The 20144-nt window shown below is 71.5% G+C and overlaps 1 protein-coding gene across 2 annotated transcripts in view; it reads left to right on the top strand.

Annotated features, from left to right (window-relative positions):
• Nucleotides 1–16254: 16254 nt before the first annotated feature.
• The window catches only part of SKI (SKI proto-oncogene), a 47981-nt gene continuing 44091 nt past the window's right edge, over nt 16255–20144 (top strand). The window contains exon 1 of one of the 2 annotated variants that reach the window (XM_084875779.1): nt 16255–18004. In XM_084875779.1, coding sequence (XP_084731905.1) covers nt 17033–18004 — 972 coding nt within the window. In that variant the 5' untranslated portion in view covers nt 16255–17032. The remainder of the gene's footprint in view (nt 18005–20144) is intronic. The other variant, XM_084875778.1, reaches the window with a different exon arrangement.

Here is a 20144-nt window from a genome sequence, read left to right as displayed (position 1 = left end):
CCCCTCTTCCCCTCTCCCCCTCTCCACCCCCCTCCTCTCCCCCTCTCCACCCCCTTCTCTCCCCCTCTCCCCCTCCCCCCCTCTCCCCCTCCCCCTCTCCCCCACTCCTCCTCTCCCCTCTCCCCCTCTCCACCCCCTTCCTCTCCCCCTCTCCCCCTCCCCCCTCTCCCCCTCCCCCCCTCTCCCCTCCCCCCTCCCCCTCTCCCCCTCTCCACCCCCTTCCTGTCCCCCTCTCCCCCTCCCCCCTCTCCCCCTCCCCTCCTCTCTCCCCTCTCCCCTCTCCCTCTCTCCTTCTCCCCCTCTCCCCCTCTCCCCCTCTCCACCCCCTTCCTCTCCCCCTCTCCTCCTCTCCCCTCCCCTCTCCCCTCTCCCCCTCTCCCCCTCTCCCCCTCTCCACCCCCTTCCTCTCCCCCTCTCCCCCTCCCCCCCTCTCCCCCTCTCCCCCTCCCCTCCTCTCCCCTCCCCTCTCCCCTCTCCCCTCTCCCTCTCTCCTTCTCCCCTCTCCCCCTCTCCCCCTCTCCACCCCCTTCCTCTCCCCCTCTCCTCCTCTCCCCTCCCCTCTCCCCTCTCCCTCTCCCCCTCTCCCCTCTCCCCCTCTCCCCCTCTCCTCTCCCCTCTCCCCCCTCTCCTCTCCCCCTTTCCCCCTCTCCCCCTCTCCCCTCCCCTCTCCCCCTCTCCCCTCCCCTCTCCCCCTCTCCCCTCCCCTCTCCCCCTCTCTCCTCCCCTTTCCCCCTCTCCCCCTCTCCCCCTCTCCCTCTCTCCTCCCAGGAGCCCCTGGACTTGGCTCCCACCCGCCACACCCGCCTGTTCTTCCAAGAGCAGGTCCCCATGAGCCTAGAGCTTGGGGTCCGAAAGCCCTAAGGACGGGCGCCTGGCCTGCCCCCCCCCCCCCCCCGCGGTCCTGCAGGCCAGGCCCCTCTGGACGGGCACACCACGGCCTGAGCTCAGACCAGGGCCCCTGTGGGGGTCTCCGTGTCTGGAGGAAGGGCAGGGGCCGGAGCCTAGCCCGACACCCCCCACGTCCCCCCAGTGAGAAGGGCGGGGACAGAGGCCCAGAGAGGGTACCGGTGAGGTGCCAGGCCCCTGTCTGCCCTGCCGCCCCTCACTGCCCCACAGCCCTGACCCCTGACCCCTGCCCCATCGACCCCAGAGCCCTTGCCTGCCTCATGCCTTCTGCCCAGACGGGGCTTGTTGAAGTAGTTGCTTTTTATATACAGAATCCACTTTTATTGACTTCAGAGAGGAAGGGAGAAAGAAACATCAAGGATGAGAGAGGATCAGGGACCAGCTGCCTCCTGCACGCCCCCCGGTGGGGACTGAGCCCACAACCTGGGCCCGGGCCCTGACGGGGAATCGAACTGGGACCTCCTGGGTCATAGGTCGACACTCAGCCCCTGGGCGAGTTGGGACTTCGTACCCGGACCCGGCGGGAAGGCAGGAATGCGGCCTCGAACCCGCCCCTCGAGCCGAGGCTGCAGCCGGACGCATTGAGCGGAGGGTGCCCTGCCCTCGCGCGGCCTGTGCCTGTGCCGGGGGCTCCAGCCCCCCAAAGCCCGCAGCCCCCCGTTCCCCTCATTTCCACCCACCTCGCCTGCGTGCAGGCCAAGGCGGGGGAGGGGGGCTGGCGGTTATGGGGTGAGGGAGGAGGAGGCCCACTCGGGGACGGGCCCCGCCCCCCGCAGACGGGTGCAGGCCTCACAAGCTGGGGACCCAGGGCCGCAGGGAGGGGAGGGGTACTGGGGAGGGGGTGCAGCTCCCCAAGTGCCCTCCGGCGAGGCTCTGCAGGGCTTACCCCTCCCGTTCCTGCTCCCGTCCCAGGCCACAGCCGAGCAGGCACCCGGGGGGGGGGGGGTGCTTCTCCAGGAGGGGGACAGGGTGCAGGCAGCCCCGCCCCCCCTCTGGTCAGAGGTGCCCCAGCCTGAGGCCGGCCCCGGCGCAGGCTGCAGGCAGGGCTCAGGGCGGTGCTGCCGGGCAGCAGCCGAGAGGGCGGCCGCTAGAGGCTCAGCGATGACCACAGCCGGCCCCCCTCCAGCCGCTGAGGGGACGGGGTGGAGGGGCGCCGGCAGCAGCCTGGACGGGCCCCCCGCCCGCGGAGGCACAGCCCTGCGGGGTCCAGCTGCCTCCACAGGGGCCAGCTGGGGGCTCTCTGGCGGGCGCTGGGCAGACCAGGCCAGAGGCCTCCTGGTGCCATCGCCACCCCTGCCAGCCGCTGCCGCTGCCCCGGCTCTGGTGGGCGCCACAGGGGCTTCCCAGGCCAGCAAGGCCCCTGCCTGGCCTCCCCCCCCCCCCGGACCCCCTCCCTGCCCCAGGGCCCCCTCCCTGCCCCAGGGCCCCCTCCCTGCCCCAGGGCCCCCGCCCTGCCCCAGGGCCCCCTCCCTGCCCCAGGGCCCCCTCCCTGCCCCAGGGCCCCCTCCCTGCCCCAGGGCCCCCTCCCTGCCCCAGGACCCCCCTCCCTGCCCCAGGACCCCCCTCCCTGCCCCAGGGCCCCCTCCCTGCCCCAGGGCCCCCTCCCTGCCCCAGGGCCCCCTCCCTGCCCCAGGGCCTGCGGCAGCTCCCGCAGGGCTGCAGTGGGACCCGCAGGAGGGGAGGCAGCTCCTGGGCCGCGCCCTCAGCTCTTGGGGGCACAGAGGGGGCCGCTGCCCGAGGCCCAGGCCGGCCCAGAGGAGAGAGGCCGGGGGCGCAGACCGGGTCTGGCGGGGGGACGGGGGGAGGGGGGAGGGGGGAGGGGGGAGGGGGGAGGGGGGAGGGGGGAGGGGAGGGAGGGTTGGGGGGACGGGGGGCGGGGGGGCGGGGGGACGGGGGACGGGGGGAGGGGGGACGGGGGGAGGGTTGGGGGCAGGGGTATGAGCAGCCCGCGGCCTGCAGCCCTCGCTCACACAGCGGTGCCTCCCGGCCGGAGCGGCAGGAAAGGGAACGGTGACGTCACCGCTGCCTGGAATCTGCTGTTTGGAGGCGTCGCCATGGAGACCGGAAGGCTCAGGGTGGGTAAAAATAGCAAACCCAAGAGGGTGTAAGTTCCAAGAACCCAGTCTGTGAGGAGAGGAAAGCTGGGCTGCTCCTGGCTCCGAGGCCACAGGCTGCAGGCGCCCGACCCCGTCCCTGTCCCTGCCGTCCCCGTCCCCGTCCCCGTCCCCGTCCCCGTCCCTCATCCCCGTCCCCTGTCCTCTTCCCCCGTCCCCGTCTCCGTCCCCGTCCCCGTCCCCGTCCCCGTCCCTCATCCCCGTCCCTCATCCCCGTCCCCTGTCCTCTTCCCCCGTCCCCGTCCCCCGTCCCCGTCCCCGTCCCCGTCCCTCATCCCCGTCCCCTGTCCTCTTCCCCCGTCCCCGTCTCCGTCCCCGTCCCCGTCCCCGTCCCCGTCCCTCATCCCCGTCCCTCATCCCCGTCCCCTGTCCTCTTCCCCCGTCCCCGTCCCCGTCCCCGTCCCCATCCCGGTCCCCCGTCCCCGTTCCCGTCCCGGTCCCCCGTCCCCGTCCCCATCCCGGTCCCCCGTCCCCGTTCCCGTCCCCGTCCCCGTCCCTCATCCCCGTCCCCTGTCCTCGTCCCCCGTCCCTGTCCCCCGTCCCCGTCCCCGTCCCTCATCCCCGTCCCCGTCCCCGTCCCCGTCCCGGTCCCCCGTCCCCGTTCCCGTCCCCGTCCCCGTCCCTCATCCCCGTCCCCTGTCCTCGTCCCCCGTCCCTGTCCCCCGTCCCCGTCCCCGTCCCGTCCCCATCCCCGTCCCCGTCCCCGTCCCGTCCCCGTCCCATCCCCGTCCCCGTCCCCGTCCCCGTCCCCGTCCCTCATCCCCGTCCCCGTCCCCGTCCCCGTCCCCATCCCCGTCCCCGTCCCCGTCCCCGTCCCATCCCGTCCCCGTCCCCGTCCCCGTCCCTCATCCCCGTCCCCGTTCCCGTCCCCCGTCCCCGTCCCTCATCCCCGTCCCCTGTCCTCGTCCCCCGTCCCTGTCCCCCGTCCCCGTCCCCGTCCCGTCCCCATCCCCGTCCCCGTCCCCGTCCCGTCCCCGTCCCATCCCCGTCCCCGTCCCCGTCCCCGTCCCCGTCCCTCATCCCCGTCCCCGTCCCCGTCCCCGTCCCCATCCCCGTCCCCGTCCCGTCCCCGTCCCATCCCCGTCCCCGTCCCCGTCCCCGTCCCTCATCCCCGTCCCCGTTCCCGTCCCCCGTCCCCGTCCCTCATCCCCGTCCCGTCCCCGTCCCCGTCCCCGTCCCCGTCCCCGTTCCCGTCCCCCGTCCCCGTCCCCGTCCCCGTCCCCGTCCCTCATCCCCGTCCCCGTCCCCGTCCCCATCCCCGTCCCCGTCCCCGTCCCCGTCCCGTCCCCGTCCCCGTCCCGGTCCCCCGTCCCCGTCCCCGTCCCCGTCCCCGTCCCTCATCCCCGTCCCCTGTCCTCGTCCCCCGTCCCCATCCCCGTCCCCGTCCCGGTCCCCCGTCCCCGTCCCCGTCCCCGTCCCCGTCCCCCGCCCCCGTCCCCGTCCCCGTCCCTCATCCCCGACCCCGTCTCCGTCCCGTCCCCGTCCCCGTCCCCGTCCCCATCCCGTCCCCGTCCCTGTCCAGTCCCCGTCCCCGTCCCTGTCCAGTCCCCGTCCCCGTCCCCATCCCCGTCCCCGTCCCGTCCCCGTCCCCGTCCCTGTCCAGTCCCCGTCCCCGTCCCCGTCCCCGTCCCGTCCCCGTCCCCGTCCCCGTCCAGTCCCCGTCCCTGTCCCTCATCCCCGTCCCCTGTCCTCTTCCCCCGTCCCCATCCCCATCCCCGTCCCGGTACCCCGTCCCCGTCCCCGTCCCCGTCCCCGTCCCCGTCCCCGTCCCGTCCCCGTCCCCGTCCCTGTCCAGTCCCCGTCCCCGTCCCCATCCCCGTCCCCGTCCCGGTACCCCGTCCCCGTCCCCGTCCCCGTCCCTGTCCCCGTCCCCGTCCCCATCCCGGTCCCCGGTCCCCACCGTCTGGCCCGAGCCCTGTCCCCGCAGCGGGGGTGGTGGGGCCATGGGCTCCGCAGGGGCGACCGGAGGTCCGGGCACAGGGGTCCCGCTGGGCGGGCTGGGGAGGTCATGCAGGCCCCCGTCCCCCCAATTCTCCGGGAAGGAGGAAGCAGGTCACCAGCCCCCCGGCCGTGGACGGGCCTGCGGCCTCTGTTCAGTCCCCGTGGCTCCTGGCTCCTGAGAGCAGATGGCCGGGCCGCTCGGCCCCCGGGACGGGCCCTCCAGCGAGGGGGCGCCCATGGCCCCTGGGTGCCCAGCCCTCGGCCTGTCCGACCCCCGAGGCCACTGTGTCCCCTGGTCGCCCTGGGCCCCGGAACCAGGCAGGAGGCCCGGGACCCCCTCCCGATGCCCAGCCCGGATCCCCCTGCGGCTTCGAGGGGCCACCCCCATGTGGCACTTCCCGGGTCCTCTGCTCTGACCACACGGGAATCTGGGTGCTGCCTGCCCCCCAGAGCGCCGTCCCCGCCAAGGGCACCAGTGGCTGCCACCGGGGGACCCCGCCCCCAGCCCAGAGCACCCGCCCGGACGGCACTGTCAGCACCCCTCCGTCCGCGGGGCTGGGGCCGCCTGCCTCTGCCGGGCCGGTGAGGCGGGTGTCTGCCCGCTGGCCAGGGGGCCCACTTCCTGCAGAAGCCGGCCTCGGGGTGCCGGCCTCGGGGTGCCGGCCTCGGGGTGCTGTCCTCGGGGTGCTGTCCCCAGGGTGCCGGCCTCGGGGTGCTGTCCCCAGGGTGCCGGCGGAGGGGTGCTGTCCCCGGGGTGCTGTCCCCGGGGTGCCGGCCTCGGGGTGCCTGCCTCGGGGTGCCGGCCTCGGGGTGCCGGCCTCGGGGTGCCGGTGGAGGGGTGCCGGTGGAGGGGTGCCGGTGTGCTGGCCTCGGGGTGCCGGCCTCGGGGTGCCGGCCTCGGGGTGCTGTCCCCAGGGTGCCGGCGGAGGGGTGCTGTCCCCGGGGTGCCTGCCTCGGGGTGCCGGCCTCGGGGTGCTGTCCCCAGGGTGCCGGCGGAGGGGTGCTGTCCCCGGGGTGCTGGCCTCGGGGTGCCGGCCTCGGGGTGCCGGCGGAGGGGTGCTGTCCCCGGGGTGCCTGCCTCGGGGTGCCGGCGGAGGGGTGCCGGCCTCGGGGTGCCGGTGGAGGGGTGCCAGCGGAGGGGTGCCGGCGGAGGGGTGCCGGTGGAGGGGTGCCGGCGGAGGGGTGCCGGTGGAGGGGTGCCGGTGTGCTGGCCTCGGGGTGCCGGCCTCGGGGTGCCGGTGGAGGGGTGCTGGCGGAGGGGTGCCGGCGGAGGGCCTGGGGGAGCTGGGGGGCTGGGTTTGGTGTTCGGACGGGGAGAGGGAATGGAGCCGCATGCGGGAACAGCTCACCCGCCTTATGTAACCGGTGAGCTCACTGCCTCTGCGGCCAGCAGTGACGGCAGGAGGGCGGAGGGCCTGCCGGCAGCAGAGGGGCAGGGGCGGGGGGCAGAGGGGCCGGGTGCAGAGGGGCTGGGGGTAGAGGGGCCCAGAGCAGAGAGGAACTGGGGGCAGAGGGGCCAGGGCCTGGGTGGCGGAGGGGCTGCTGGGTGCAGGGTGTGGCCAGAGCCCCCTTGTCTTGCCCCCTGGGCCAGCCGGATGCTGGCAGGACTGGGTGTCAGACCCCGGCCCTGTGACGCCCCCTGGGACCCTCTGGGGAGCAGCTCGGAGCCTGTGGGGGTCAGTGCCCTCTGCTCCTGCTCTGTGAGGAGGGTCCGCTCAGCTGCTCTGGGAGCCAGATGCCTCCCCCAGCCCAGCTCGCCTCCTCCCTCCGGCTGGGGGTCCCCACCGCCCCTGTGACAGGCCCCCCGAGGCCTCCCATCCCGGGGCCCTGTCCCCGAGGGGGCGGGGCTGCAGGGAGCTCCAGGCTGAGAGCGGCCCCTCCCCCTCCTCAGACCCTTCCCAGCCCCCCCCTCAAGGGCCCTGACAGGGAAGGGCAGTGAGTGCAGAGTGACAACAGTGCGGGGGCCTGGGCCAGGGCGTAGGAGGTCAGAGACGGTGCTGGGCAGGCAGCGTGGGCACCCTGCTCCCCAACCGGGGGAGGGGAAGAGGGAAGACAGTGCTGTGGGGGAGGGGCGTGTAGGGGAGGGCGGGGCTGTGGGGGAGGGGCCTGTAGGGGAGGGCGGGGCTGTGGGGGAGGGGCGGTGCTGTGGGGGAGGGGCCTGTAGGGGAGGGCGGGGCTGTGGGGGGAGGGGCGGTGCTCTGGGGGAGGGGCGTGTGGGGGAGGGGCGGTGGAGGAGGGGGCTGTGGGGGAGGGGCAGTGCTGTGGGGGAGGGGCGGTGCTGTGGGGGAGGGGCGGTGCTGTGGGGGAGGGGCGGTGCTGTGGGGGAGGGGCGGTGCTGTGGGGGAGGGGCGGTGCTGTGGGGGAGGGGCAGTGCTGTGGGGGAGGGGCGGTGCTGTGGGGGAGGGGCGGTGCTGTGGGGGAGGGGCGGTGCTGTGGGGGAGGGGCAGTGCTGTGGGGGAGGGGCGGTGCTGTGGGGGAGGGGCGGTGCTGTGGGGGAGGGGCTGTGTGGGGGAGGGGCGGTGGAGGAGGGGGCTGTGGGGGAGGGGTGGTGCTGTGGGGGAGGGGCGGTGCTGTGGGGGAGGGGCGGTGCTGTGGGGGAGGGGCGGTGCTGTGGGGAGGGGTGGTGCTGTGGGGGAGGGGCGGTGGGGGAGGGCACAGCCAGGGCGGGGCTGGGGCGGGAGGGCATCTCCTGGGGAGCTGGAGGTGGGCCTCGGCCGCCCTGGCTGCAGGGGGAGGGGGAAGGTGGGTGGAGGGGCTCTGGGCCCCCGTGCCCCCTCCCCCTGACCCCGTGCCCCCGTGCCCCCTCCCCGTGCACCCACGCCCCTGGCCGCACTCAGCAGTGTCTGTGGGAGCGGGGGACGCCCCCTCGGACCCGCGTGCCCGGAGGAGGCTCTGGCTGTGGCCCAGGGCACAGGCGGCGGCACCTTTGATCGGCGGCGTGGCCGGAGCCCCGGGCGGTGCGGCCAGCGAGCAGCATTCCGCTGGACAGGACGCTCCGGGGCCCGGGCTGCGGGCGGGGCGGGCGGGCCGGGCAGGCTCTCCGGCTCCTCTGCCTGGCCGGCCGCGGTGACCCCGCCGAGGACATGTCCCCCAGCCAGGCCGGCAGCCCCGGCCGGAGCCCCGGAGAGGCAGGGCTCCCCGGGGAAGGGGCACCGAGCCGGCCTGTCCTCCCCGCCCCCCGCCCCCGGCCTGGGGCTGGGCGTGGCCACACCGCCCTCCAGGGCAGCCGGTGCCTGCCCGGCTGAGGGCCGCACGCCCGCGTGTCCCGCCCGACGGCGTCGCGGCCGCGGCCGGCCCCAGGGTGGCAGAGCCACGGAGCTGGGCTGGCACGGCCGGGCCTGAGTCTCCTCCGCCTGCGGGAAGCCGGGCGGCGGCGGGCGGTGCCTGTGGGTGCTGTCCACTGTGGGAGGGAGGACCCGCGGGCCCCGCCCAGCCGGGCACCCCCCGCCCCCCGGAGGCCAGCACCTGCAGCCCCGGCGCCCCCTGGCTGTCGGTGAGACCAGGGGGGCTCCTGGGCCCGGCTCCCTCTCTCCGCCCACCGAGCAAGTCTTTTTTTTTTTTTTTTTTTAATTAATCTTTATTGTTCATATTATTACAAAGGTTCCTCATTTCTTCCCCCCTCCACCAGGTTCCCACCCCACCCTCCGCCCCTCCCCATCCCCCATTGTCCTCATCCATAGGTGCAGTTTATGTTCAGTCTCTTCCTCCCTCCCTTTCCCCGATAGTAAATCCCTTTTCAGATAGTAAATCAGTTACTTAGCATTTTCTCATATCAATAATACCTCCACATGCCCAATGATACATTTCACACAAAAGACATTTCCAAATAGGTCAACCAGCCTCATCCAGGCCCTCCCAAGGCACTCACAGATCAACACCCCAGCCCTATACTAACTCAACACATCCAGATCTAAGCCTTCATCACTTGATTCAGCAGACCCTCAAGTTCCCGCAAAAGTTTCCAGCCATGTCTGAGAGGCAGCCGTGGGCAGGGGCAGGCGAGGAGCGAGCTGTTCCGGGCCTGGCTGCTCCGGGCCTGGCCTCTGTTGCTCTGGTTCGTTCCACAACCAGCTGCTCCGGGTCTGGTCACTGCCGCTCCCGACCTAGTTGCTCTGGACTTGGCTGCTGCTGCTCTGGGCGCAGCTGCTTCGGGCCTGGCCGCTCCAGGCCTGGCAGCCGCTGCTCCGGGCCTGGCCGCTCCCAGCCTGGCAGCCGCTGCCGAGCAGGTCTTGGCTTCGTGGTCGATGCTGGGACCACGTGTGACCCCTCCAGGGGAGGCCCCCCCACACCCTCCGCCTGGGGACATGAGCTGCGTGGGGTCCAGGGCTGACCCCACAGAACAGTCCAGGAGGGAGGGAGGGAGGAGGGTCCATCCCGGCCCGAAGGGTCCAGAAGAACCAACACTGAAGGCCAACCAAGCCGAGCGCGGCCTTTCCCGGGCGGGAGGCAGGTCGGCGCCACGAGGGACAGGAAGGCTCTGCTCGGCCGGCGTGGTTCCGCGGACAGAGCGCGGGCCGTGGACCGGAGGGCCCGGTGTGGTTCCGCGGACGGAGCGCGGGCCGCGGACCCGAGGGCCCGGTGTGGTTCCGTGGACGGAGCGCGGGCCGCGGACCGGAGGGCCCGGTGTGGTTCCGCGGACGGAGCGCGGGCCGCGGACCCGAGGGCCCGGTGTGGTTCCGTGGACGGAGCCCGGGCCGCGGACCCGAGGGCCCGGTGTGGTTCTGTGGACGGAGCCCGGGCCGCGGACCCGAGGGCCCGGTTCACCTCCCGTCGAGGGCACACCCCGTGGCAGGCTGACCCCAGTGCAGGGGCACCAATTGCCGTCTCTCTCCCCCTCGCTGCCCTCCACTCTCTAAACATCAGCGGGAAAGTTAACACAGAAAACCCCTGTACCCCCTCCCTCGGCGGGCAGCCCCACTCCCGTGTTTTCGGACTCAGGAACCCCAGGGGTGCAGGGGGGTGCGGAGGGGGTGCAGGGGGGTGCGGAGGGGGTGCAGGGGGGTGTGGAGGGGGTGCAGGGGGGTGTGGAGGGGGTGCAGGGGGGATGCGGGGGGTGCGAAGGGGGTGCAGGGGGGTGCAGGGGGGTGTGGAGGGGTGCAGGGGGTGCAGGGGGGGTGCGGAGGGGGTACAGGGGGGTGTGGAGGGGGTGCAGGGGGGGTGCAGAAGGGGTGCGGAGGGGGTGCAGGGGGTGCAGGGGGGGTGTGGAGGGGGTGCAGGGGGGTGTGGAGGGGGTGCAGGGGGGGTGCAGAAGGGGTGCGGAGGGGGTGCAGGGGGGGTGCGGAGGGCCCTGTGCTCTGGCGCCTGGCCATGGCTGGGCAGGCAGCTCCTCCCGAGGGCGCTGGAGCTGGAGTCACAGCGGTGGGGGCGGGGACGGGAGCTCCAGGTGTCCTTGTGTCCGCTCAGGCCTGGCCCGAGGGCTTCTGCCGGGCTGCTCAGTGCGGCTGCAGGCCCCGGGCCTCCTCCGGGCACGCCCTGACAGCTGTGGTCTGCCCTGGCTGGGGTGGCTCAGTGGATAGAGCGCCGGCCTGCGGACTGAAGGGTCCCAGGTTCGATTCCCGGGCAGGGCTCAGGCCAGGGTTGGGTTCCCCAGTGCGCGGCATGCAGGAGGCAGCCAGCCAGTGGTCTCTCTCACCACTGATGTTTCTGTCTCTCTTCGTCTCCCTTCCTCTCTCAGATCAATAAAAAATTATATCTTAAAAAGCCGTGTTTCCTATATTCCCAGGGTTTCCAGCTTCCAGAAAGGCTCCGAGCTGCCCTCCCCAGGGCCTGGCAGGTGCTGCGGTCCGGGTCCCAAACCCCAGACGAGGGGGCTGTGCACCCGTCCCAGGTCGGACCCGTTACCGCCCTCCGGGGGAGGCCACCCTGGCCGCACGGGACCGGACGCTGGGCCTTCCTGCCTGCTCCGTCCCCGTGGGCCCAGAACATTCCGGACCTTTCCCTGACCGCCGGCCCGGACAAAGTCCCCCGTGTGGGCGTCCGAGGTGTCGTCACGGCAGAGGCGGTGCCTCCTGGCAGGACTGCGGTGGCCGTGACGTGGGGACGGGACCGAGGTGACCGGAGGCCGAGGGCGCCCACCGGATGGCCGTGGCCGTGGCCGTGGCCGTGGCCGTGGCCGTGGCCGTGGCCCTGCCAGCGTCTCCCCGGGCGCCCGTTCTCCCTGCGGCAAACGGGAGGCTGTACCCTGTGAGGGAGCCCCTTTCTCACCAAACCCTCAACGCGGGAACACACTCACCTCATTTTATTTTATTTATTTATTTATTTATTTATTTAAAATATATTTTTATTGATTTTTTACAGAGAGGAAGGGAGAGGGATAGAGAGTTAGAAACATCGGTGAGAGAGAATCATCCATCAGCTGCCTCTTGCACACCCCCTACCGGGGATGTGCCCGCAACCAAGGTACATGCCCTTGACCGGAATCGAACCTGGGACCTTTCAGTCCACAGACCGACGCTCTATCCACTGAGCCAAACCGGTTTTGGCCTCATTTTATTTTTATATTTCTTTATCGCTGTCAGCGGGAAAGGAGAGGGAGAGAGAGAGGAAAATCAATGACGAGACAGAATCATGGATCGGCTGCCTCCTGCACGCCCCCCACTGAGGGTCGAGCCCACAATCCAGGCCTGTGCCCTTGACCGGGAATCGATCCCTGGACCCTTCAGTCCTCAGTCCTACGCTCTGTCCACTGAGCCACACCGGCCAGGGCTGAATGCACTCACTTTTAATAAATATTCACCTCTGCGTGGACGTGTGGATTCCTATTTTATTCCCTGGTTGTGTTCAATGCATTTGGATTTCCCCTGGGCCCCGGGGGGGGGGGGGGGCATGCGCAGGGCTCCGTGCCCTTTGACCTGCCTGCCCTGCGGTGAGCCCTCGGTCCCTCCTGGTCCTGGGACCCGCCATTTCCCTAAAGCCCTCTGGTTCCTCTCTTTTCTTTTTTATTTTTAAATCCTCACTAGAGGGTATGTTGTTTAAAAAAAACAAAACAAAACAAAACTGATTTGAAAGAGAGGGAGGAAGAGAGAGAGAGAAGCATTGAAGCATCAATCGGCCGCAGCCTCCGTGTGTGCCCTGACGGAATCGAAGCCCCACCGGCCGCCAGCCGAGCCAGTTCCTTCCAGCAGAGCCGCGCTCTGGGCGCTCACCGCGGGGGGCGGGGGGCTGCCTCGGGTGGGGGGCCTCTCTCTGGACACAGCTCCCCGCGGGTGGAGGTTGGAACCACATCCCTATCCGCAGCTGCTCCTTTGCTCATAAACGCCGAAGCGAGTTCACAGCAAATTCCAGCCCAGAACCACAGGGTCCCGCCCGGTCCCGGGTGCGAATTCCCCCCTCGGCCCCGACGCCCCTCACTGAGCTGTGCCCCCGCTGCCCTCTCCCTGCTCCCGGGGCTGGGCCCCCGCTGTGCCCAGGACCCAGCTCCCCGGGCAGGAGGGTGCAGGCTGCACACACACACACACACACACACACCCCTGCCGGCTGGGCCTGCCTCCCCTGGCCCCGCCCCCTCGCAAGTCAGCTGTCTGCCCACCTCCGGCTGAGGTTGCCTTTGGTGGAACCAGGTGGAGACAAAGGTCTTTTCTAAGCTGTTACAGTCACGTTACCAGAGAACATTTATTCAGATTTAAAGTTTTAAGACAATGTCTTTTTTTAAAAAAAAAAAAAAATATGTCTTTATTGGTTTCAGAGAGGAAGGGAGAGGGAGAGATGGAAACATCCATGATGAGAGAGAATCAAGGACCGGCTGCCTCCAGCACGCCCGCCAGTGGGAACCAAGCCCGCAACCTGGGCCTGTGCTGTGACCAGAATCGAACCCTGACCTCCTGGGTCATAGGTCAACGCTCACCGGCTAAGCCGCGCCGGCCGAGCTTAAGGCAGCGTCTCAGCAGGTTCCTGACGATGGCGGTGTGTGCCCGGCTGTGCCCAGGGTCTCCTCTGTGCCTCGAGGTGCAGGGAGCAGAGGCAGGCGGGAGCCGGAGGCCGGAGCGCCCGCCGGGGCCCGCTGTCGGGGGGACCCTCCGAGCAGCCTGCGGGTCCCGGCCTCTCTGCCCATTTCCCCGGGGGGCCCCTGAGCTCCTGCCCAGGCCAGAGGCCCTGCTCCTGCCGCACCCTCCTCTCTCGGTCCCTGCCCCCGAAGCTGCCTCCGGCCTGCAGGACCCATCCTGTGCCCGCCGTGGCCCATCCTGTGCCCGCCGCCCGGGGGGAGGAGGAGAGAAGCTGGCTGGTCCCAGACCCCGGCTCACACCTGCGGGGGCTGAGCAGCGAGTGGACACGCATGACCAGCTGCCCACACCCGTCCGCCAGGTGAGGGCCTGTCCCTGCCTCAGCCCCCACGCGCGGTCAGCCTGGGCCCTGACCCTCCCCCTGCCGGGATGGTGCCTGGTCCGTGGTCCTGAGACCCTGGGAGGAGTGGGCTGCTGGGGGGGGCCAGCAGGTGGGAGCGCCCCCACCAGGCTCAGGGCAGACGGGGCCTGGCCGGCTCCACGTGGGCACGCGGCCCTGGTGCTGGCCGGTGGGAGGGCTTGGCTCCTTCAGAAGCTCCAACACCTTAGGGAGGGGCCTCCACTCCCACGGGGAGCAGAAGCTTCCGAGAGCAGCCCCCCGCCCCCCATCCTGCCTCTGAGGGCCTTTCACACCTGCCCCTTACCCCCTCACACCCTGCTGGCTTCACTCTGGACCTTGTGGCTGCGGGACAGTGTTGGCCCTCGGCTGGCGCTCCCTGCGGCCCCTTCCCAGAGCCCTGCAAAGCCGGGGCACGGAGGGAAGGGCAGCAGGAGGCAGCACGACCCGCTGCCGGGTGGGCAGTGCCCAGCGGCCACAGGGCAGGCAGAAGCCCTTCCTGCCAGCCGCCAAGGCACAGTCTGTGCAGACCCCCTCCTGCAGGGACAGGCTGCCCGCCTCCAGGGCTCCCGTCCACGGGGAAGGGACTGACGCTCTCAGGTGCAACACGAGTGCTGCTGGGCCCAGAGAGCGGTTTCTGAAAAGTCCCTTTTCTTTGGCTTTCAGGTATTGTTATTGTTCTGTTATGTTTTTTATTTTTTAGAGAGGAAGGGAGAGGGATAGAGAGATAGAAACATCAATGAGCCAAGACCGGTTTGGCTTAGTGGATAGAGTGTCGGCTTGGGGACTGAAGAGTCCCGGGTTCGATTCCGGTCAAGGGCATGTACCTTGGTTGCGGGCATATCCCCAGTAGGGGGTGTGCAAGAGGCAGCTGATCTATGACTCTCTCTCATCGATGTTTTTGACTCTCTATCTCTCTCCCTTCCTCTCTGTACAAAATCAATAAAATATATATTTTTTTTAAAAAAGAAACATCGATGAGAGAGAAACATCACTGATTGGCTACTTCCGGCTCGGCTCCTGTCCCCCGCCCCTCCCAGGGATGGAGCCTGCAACCCAGGCACGTGCCCTGACGGGAATGGAACCGTGACCTCCTGGTTCTTAGGTCGATGCTCAACCGCTGAGCCCCGCCGGCCCCTGTTCTGACCTCATATTCGCACCCGGAGAAGTCGTGGGAGTGAGGGCAGGGCGGATTGTCCCCGGGCACAGGTTTTTCGGGGGATGGGGGTGGGGGGGATGGGGAGGGGCTCAGGTCCACGGTGGGGAGCAGTCTGTTTTTCAAACATGGAGCCCTAAACCCTGAACCTCAGACCCCAGCTCCTCCGGGTGCCTGCCAGGGTCTGAGGCTGGGAAGGTATGTGGTCATGGTCCGCCCGCCCAAGCCACCTGCCTCTCCAGAGACCTGCCTGCACCTCCGGGTCTGCAGAGAGGCCCGGCCAGCGACCTGGGCAGGCGCTGCCCCCGGCAGCACTGGCTGGGGGTCAGTGCCAGCTCCACTGGGGAGGTGGGAGCGGTAGGTGACTGGCTCCAGGCCACCCAAGCTGAAGTGGGTGTGGTCCCGGGGCCGCTGCCCAGCACGGCTGGCGACCCAGGCCCCCCAATGCCCAGGCCGGTGTGGGTGCCCTCACGCTGTGGAGGAAAAGGTGCTGCCATCCTCACTCAGGTTGAAAACAGCCAGGACTGCTCCCAACTTCAAGTCCCCACCCCAGGCCGTCCTTGGGGGCCACCCTGCCCGCCTGTCCAAGGTCCCTAGTTCTCTGCTCTCAGGTGCTTTGTCTGCCCAGGACACAGCCAATGTGGGGGACGGGCCACATGGGGAGGGGGCTGCAGACGTGGCTCTCGGGCCTGGGAGGCTGCAGGCTAAGGGTATGCAGGGTCCCCATTCCCGACGACCGCCCCCCTAGGCCCGGCCCTGGCCGCAGCCCTCTGGGTGCAGGGCCATCCATCCCAGGCACAGCCCCTGCCCCTGGAGCCCGCTGTCCTGCGTGGGGACAGCTGGGAGCCCAAGCTGCTGGCTAGCGGTCCTGCTGGCCGTGCGGGCAACCACGGTGCAGGGTCCTGAGGTGGTGGGTGTTGCTCGGGCACATCCCTGGGGTTGGGGGGGTGAATGCAGTCCTGGCCAGAAGGGGGAGGGGGGGTCCTGGGACGTGTTGAGGGGTGCCTGTCTCCTGCGTGGGGTCTCGGGGTGTTGGTACCCTAACGTGTTAATGACCCTTTTGTTCCGTGGCGTCCTTGTCCTATGTCGGACCCTGGGTCCTACCGCGCGGGGTTCCGCCATGGGGGGACCCCGGGCCGTGTTCGTGGGGAGCGGGGCTGTGCGGTGTGTTGCAACCCCGTCATGGAAGGGGTCGCGGGGCGTGCGGTGGGGCCGCGCGGTCCCGTCCCGCCCGCTTCCCCGCTGGTTTGCGGTTGTGGCGGTGCCGCAAGTGGGTTTCTGGGCCCCGGCGTCGGCGACGGGACCGGAGCCCTCCCAGCCGCGCAGGAAGCGGCCTTGGCCGGAAAGGGGGCCCCCGGCGCCGCCGCCGCCCCCGCAGAGCGGCCTTCCGGAGGGCGGGGCCGAGCCGAGCCGAGCTGGGCCGAGTCCCAGGTGGGCGGGGCCTAGAGGAGCCGAGCGGGGCCGAGCCCCAGGTGGGCGGGGCCGAGCGGAGCCGAGCGGGGCCGAGCCCCAGGTGGGCGGGGCCTAGAGGAGCCGAGCGGGGCCGAGTCCCAGGTGGGCGGGGCCGAGCAGGGCCGAGTGCCGGGCGGACGGGGCCGAGTGTCAGGCGGACAGGCCCGAGCGCGGCCGAGCGGCCCGGCGCGGGCGGGGGAGCGCGCGTTCCTGGAAGAGCCGCCGCGGGGCGGTCGCATTCCTGGCCGGCGCTCGGCTGAGGCGGACGCGCGGCCCGGACGGCGCGCGGGGCGGGGCGGCGGCGCGGCGCGGGGCGGGGCGCGGGGCGGGGCGGCGTGAGCTCAACGCCGGGCGCTCAGTCCGAGCCGGAGCGAGCCGCCGGGAGGATGTACGCCGATCCCCGCGCCGCCGCCGCCGCCGTGCTTTGAGGCCGCCTCACAGGCGCTCCGCCGCCCCGGAGGCCGCGCTCGCGGGGGGCGGCCGGCGGGCGGGCCGCGGAGCCGGCGCGGGCGGCGGGGTGGGCGCGGGCAGGGCCGGGCCGGGGCGGCCGGCGGCGGGCGCGACGCGGCCGGCCAGCGCCGCCGGGACGAGCCGGGCGGGCGCCGCGCGGTGGGAGGAGCGGGGCGGCGGCGCGCCGCGCGAGGACGGCCCGGCGGGCCCCGCGCCCGCGCCCCCGCTCCTCCCGGGCCCCGCGGCCTCGGCCACCGCGGCGATTCGCGCCTCGCGGCGCCGGCACCTGCCCGCGCGCCCCCCGCGTGCCCCGGGCCCGCGAGCGTTGGCGTTGGCGTTGGCGGCGCGCGCGGGGGCATGCCCCGCGCCTAGGGCCCGGGGGGCGCGCGGGGGGCGCGCGGGGGGCCCGGGCGGCGGGCGCGGCGCGGGGCGCGTGGATGTGGCGCCGGGCCCGGGCGGCGGCGGGCTGCAGCGGCGGGACCCCTTCGCCCCGCCCGCCTTCCCCTTCGCGCCCCCGGGCGAGGCCGAGGCCGCGGCCGTGATCGTCCGGGAGCCGGCGGCGGGGGGCGGCCGGGGCCGGGGCCGGGGCCGCCGCCGGGGCGCGCGGGGCGGCGGCGGCGGCCGCGGGGGCCCCGGCGCGCGGGACCGGGAGCGGCCCGCGGAGCCGGAGCGCGCCATGGAGGCGGCGGCGGGCGGGCGCGGCGGCTTCCAGCCGCACCCGGGGCTGCAGAAGACGCTGGAGCAGTTCCACCTGAGCTCCATGAGCTCGCTGGGCGGCCCGGCGGCCTTCTCGGCGCGCTGGGCGCAGGAGGCCTACAAGAAGGAGAGCGCCAAGGAGGCGGGCGCGGCCGCCGTGTCCGCCCCGCTGCCCGCCGCCGCCGCCGAGCCGCCGCCCGTGCTGCACCTGCCCGCCATCCAGCCGCCGCCGCCCGTGCTGCCCGGGCCCTTCTTCATGCCGTCCGACCGCTCCACCGAGCGCTGCGAGACCGTGCTGGAGGGCGAGACCATCTCGTGCTTCGTGGTGGGCGGCGAGAAGCGCCTGTGCCTGCCGCAGATCCTCAACTCGGTGCTGCGCGACTTCTCGCTGCAGCAGATCAACTCCGTGTGCGACGAGCTGCACATCTACTGCTCGCGCTGCACGGCCGACCAGCTGGAGATCCTCAAAGTCATGGGCATCCTGCCCTTCTCGGCGCCCTCGTGCGGGCTCATCACCAAGACGGACGCCGAGCGCCTGTGCAACGCGCTGCTCTACGGCGGCGCCTACCCGCCGCCCTGCAAGAAGGAGCTGGCGGCCGGCCTGGCGCTGGGCCTGGAGCTGCGCGAGCGCAGCCTGCGCGTGTACCACGAGTGCTTCGGCAAGTGCAAGGGGCTGCTGGTGCCCGAGCTCTACAGCAGCCCGAGCGCCGCCTGCATCCAGTGCCTCGACTGCCGCCTCATGTACCCGCCGCACAAGTTCGTGGTGCACTCGCACAAGGCGCTGGAGAACCGGACCTGCCACTGGGGCTTCGACTCTGCCAACTGGCGGGCCTACATCCTGCTGAGCCAGGACTACACGGGCAAGGAGGAGCAGGCGCGCCTGGGCCGCTGCCTGGACGACGTGAAGGAGAAGTTCGACTATGGCAACAAGTACAAGCGGAGGGTGCCCCTGGTGAGTGTCCCCGCCGGCCGGGGAGCGAGGGAGGGAGGGAGCGGGCGGGCGGACGGGCGGGGTGGGGCCGGGCCGGGCCCGGCGAGGGTGGGGGCCTCCCGGGCAGGGGCCCTGTCTCTGCAGGCTGAGACCTGCTTTGCGCTGCCTCCCCCACGGCGCAGGGTTTTGCTTTGTTTGAAGGAGAGTCAGGTTAGCTTTGGAGTCCCCGGATGGCCCTGTGGCTGGGGGGGCGGCCCCCTCCTGCCTGAGCCCTAGGGCTGGCGGCCGGCCTGGCCTGGCGTGGAGGGCCTGGCCCGGCCCCGTGGGGGGAGAAGCCCTCCGGCCGCGCAGCTGCCCAGAAAGGCGGGGCAGGGCAGGCCTTGGGCCTCGGGACGCTCCTGCCCAGGGTCCTGGGAAGTGAGACCTGGGCCGCCAGGCCTGCCTTCCTCTGGGCACCCGGGAAGTGTCCAGACCAGGTGGGGGCAAAGGGCACTGCCGTCACCACGGAGCTCCCAGACCCGCAGACCGAGGGGTGCCTGCCCGCAGCTCCCGCGGACAGACTTGGCCCGGCCGAGCCTCTGTGTGCCTGGAAGTCCCGGGAAACTGGAAGGCAGAGCCGTGTCCTGGCGCCCTGGCAGGGGGCCGAGACTTGGGGACTCCAGCTCTGTGTCTCCCGGGCCTTCCAGGGAGGGAGCCCAGAGTCCGTGTGAGTGCAGCGGGCACCCAGGCGGGAGCTTGAGGGGCCTGTGGCTTGCAGTTTGTTTCGGAGGCGCCCACGTCCCTCTGCCTCGGCCTGGAGGACAGGGAGGGCAGGCAGGCCAGGCGGCGCCGGTGTGTGCCTGGCCCCTCCCGGTACTGCCGGACACTGGACGCGGCCACTGAGGTCCTCACCAGCTTCCCTCGGCGTCGCCCCCTCCCCACGAATCTGCAACTTTCCTTTTGCATTTCCAGGCTTATTAAAGCTGCACAGAACGCTGCCCTGGCTCAGCTATTCTGGGAGGCTAATTAATTCAGCTATTGCATCAAACTTCTTTTTCTGAATCTGTGAATAGAGCTCCCCGCCCGATTTCTCTGGGCGCCCCTCCAGCGGAGTGTCAGTCTTGGGAGCGGAGGAGGGGCTGGGAATGAGGGCCTGTCGCCTGTGCTCGGAAGGGGCGCCGCGTGTGTGTGTGTTGTGTGTGTGTGTGCATGTGTGCGTGCGTGTACTCGCCTGTGTGTGTGTGCGTGCTTGCCTGTGTGTGCCTGTGTGTGCGTGCGCGCGCACGCTTCTGCCCTGGCTAGCCCAGTGCCCAGGTGGCAGCTGTGTGCAGACCGTGGTTTGCCGTGGGGCAGCGGGTGCGCCGGGGGTGCTGGTGGGAAGGCTGCCGGCAGGGCCCTTCGTTTGAGGTGGACTTGGCTCTCGGAGGCATGCTGGTCCCTCCCTGGACCTGGGAGCCTTTCCAGTTGGGGTGGCTGCACCCTGGACAGCCAGCGTGGCCTGAGGGGCCCGTGTGGGGGACGGGTGGGTCCTGGCCGCCTGGAGCTGGCGGGCGAGGCCATGGCAGGCCCTCACCTTCAGCGCGGACAGCAGAGGGTGTTGTCTGGCAGGGCGTGTCTGCTCCGTGTTTGTGTCCGAATCTGGGTCATGTGTGTGTTTGCGGTCTCCTGCCGGCCTGGGGTTGCCTCTGTCGCCGCCGCCGCCGCGGCCGGCCTGGCGCCCGCAGCAGCCCCGCGCCCGTGCGGGCTGTGTCCTTAGGCGGGGAGGGCACGGCCGGGGGAGAGGGCACAGACTGCGGTCGGAGCTCACTTTCACTCCGGCCACCGCGGCAGATGGTCAGCACTGCCCCTTCCGCTTCAGTGCCCTCCCAGAGCCGCTCGGAAAGCGCGTGGACGGGCTTAAAACGTTTCCCAAGCGGTGGGCCTCCAGGCCTCGGCAGCCCAGCCCCGTCCTCACCGTGGCCTGGCCCCAGGTCTGTCCCCGTCTCTGCCGGCTGCAGCTCCAGGGCTCCTGCCCGCCCTCCTGCTGCCCCCCCACAACCACCCTACCCCGCCTCTGGGCTCTTCCTGCCAGCCTGGCCCCCTCGCCCTGCTGCCTTGGCTCTGATAGCACCATGGAGGCTTGGGGTGTGTGGTCCCCTTTAAATCTTCCCAGCACAGCCGTGTGCTCGTGTCTACATGCCAG

The sequence above is a fragment of the Pipistrellus hanaki genome (genome assembly GCF_964339955.1).
Source record: "Pipistrellus hanaki genome assembly, chromosome: 2".
NCBI classification, from domain to species: domain Eukaryota; kingdom Metazoa; phylum Chordata; class Mammalia; order Chiroptera; family Vespertilionidae; genus Pipistrellus; species Pipistrellus hanaki.
Note: the sequence above shows the minus strand (reverse complement) of the source record. Positions and strands in the feature narration are given on the sequence as shown.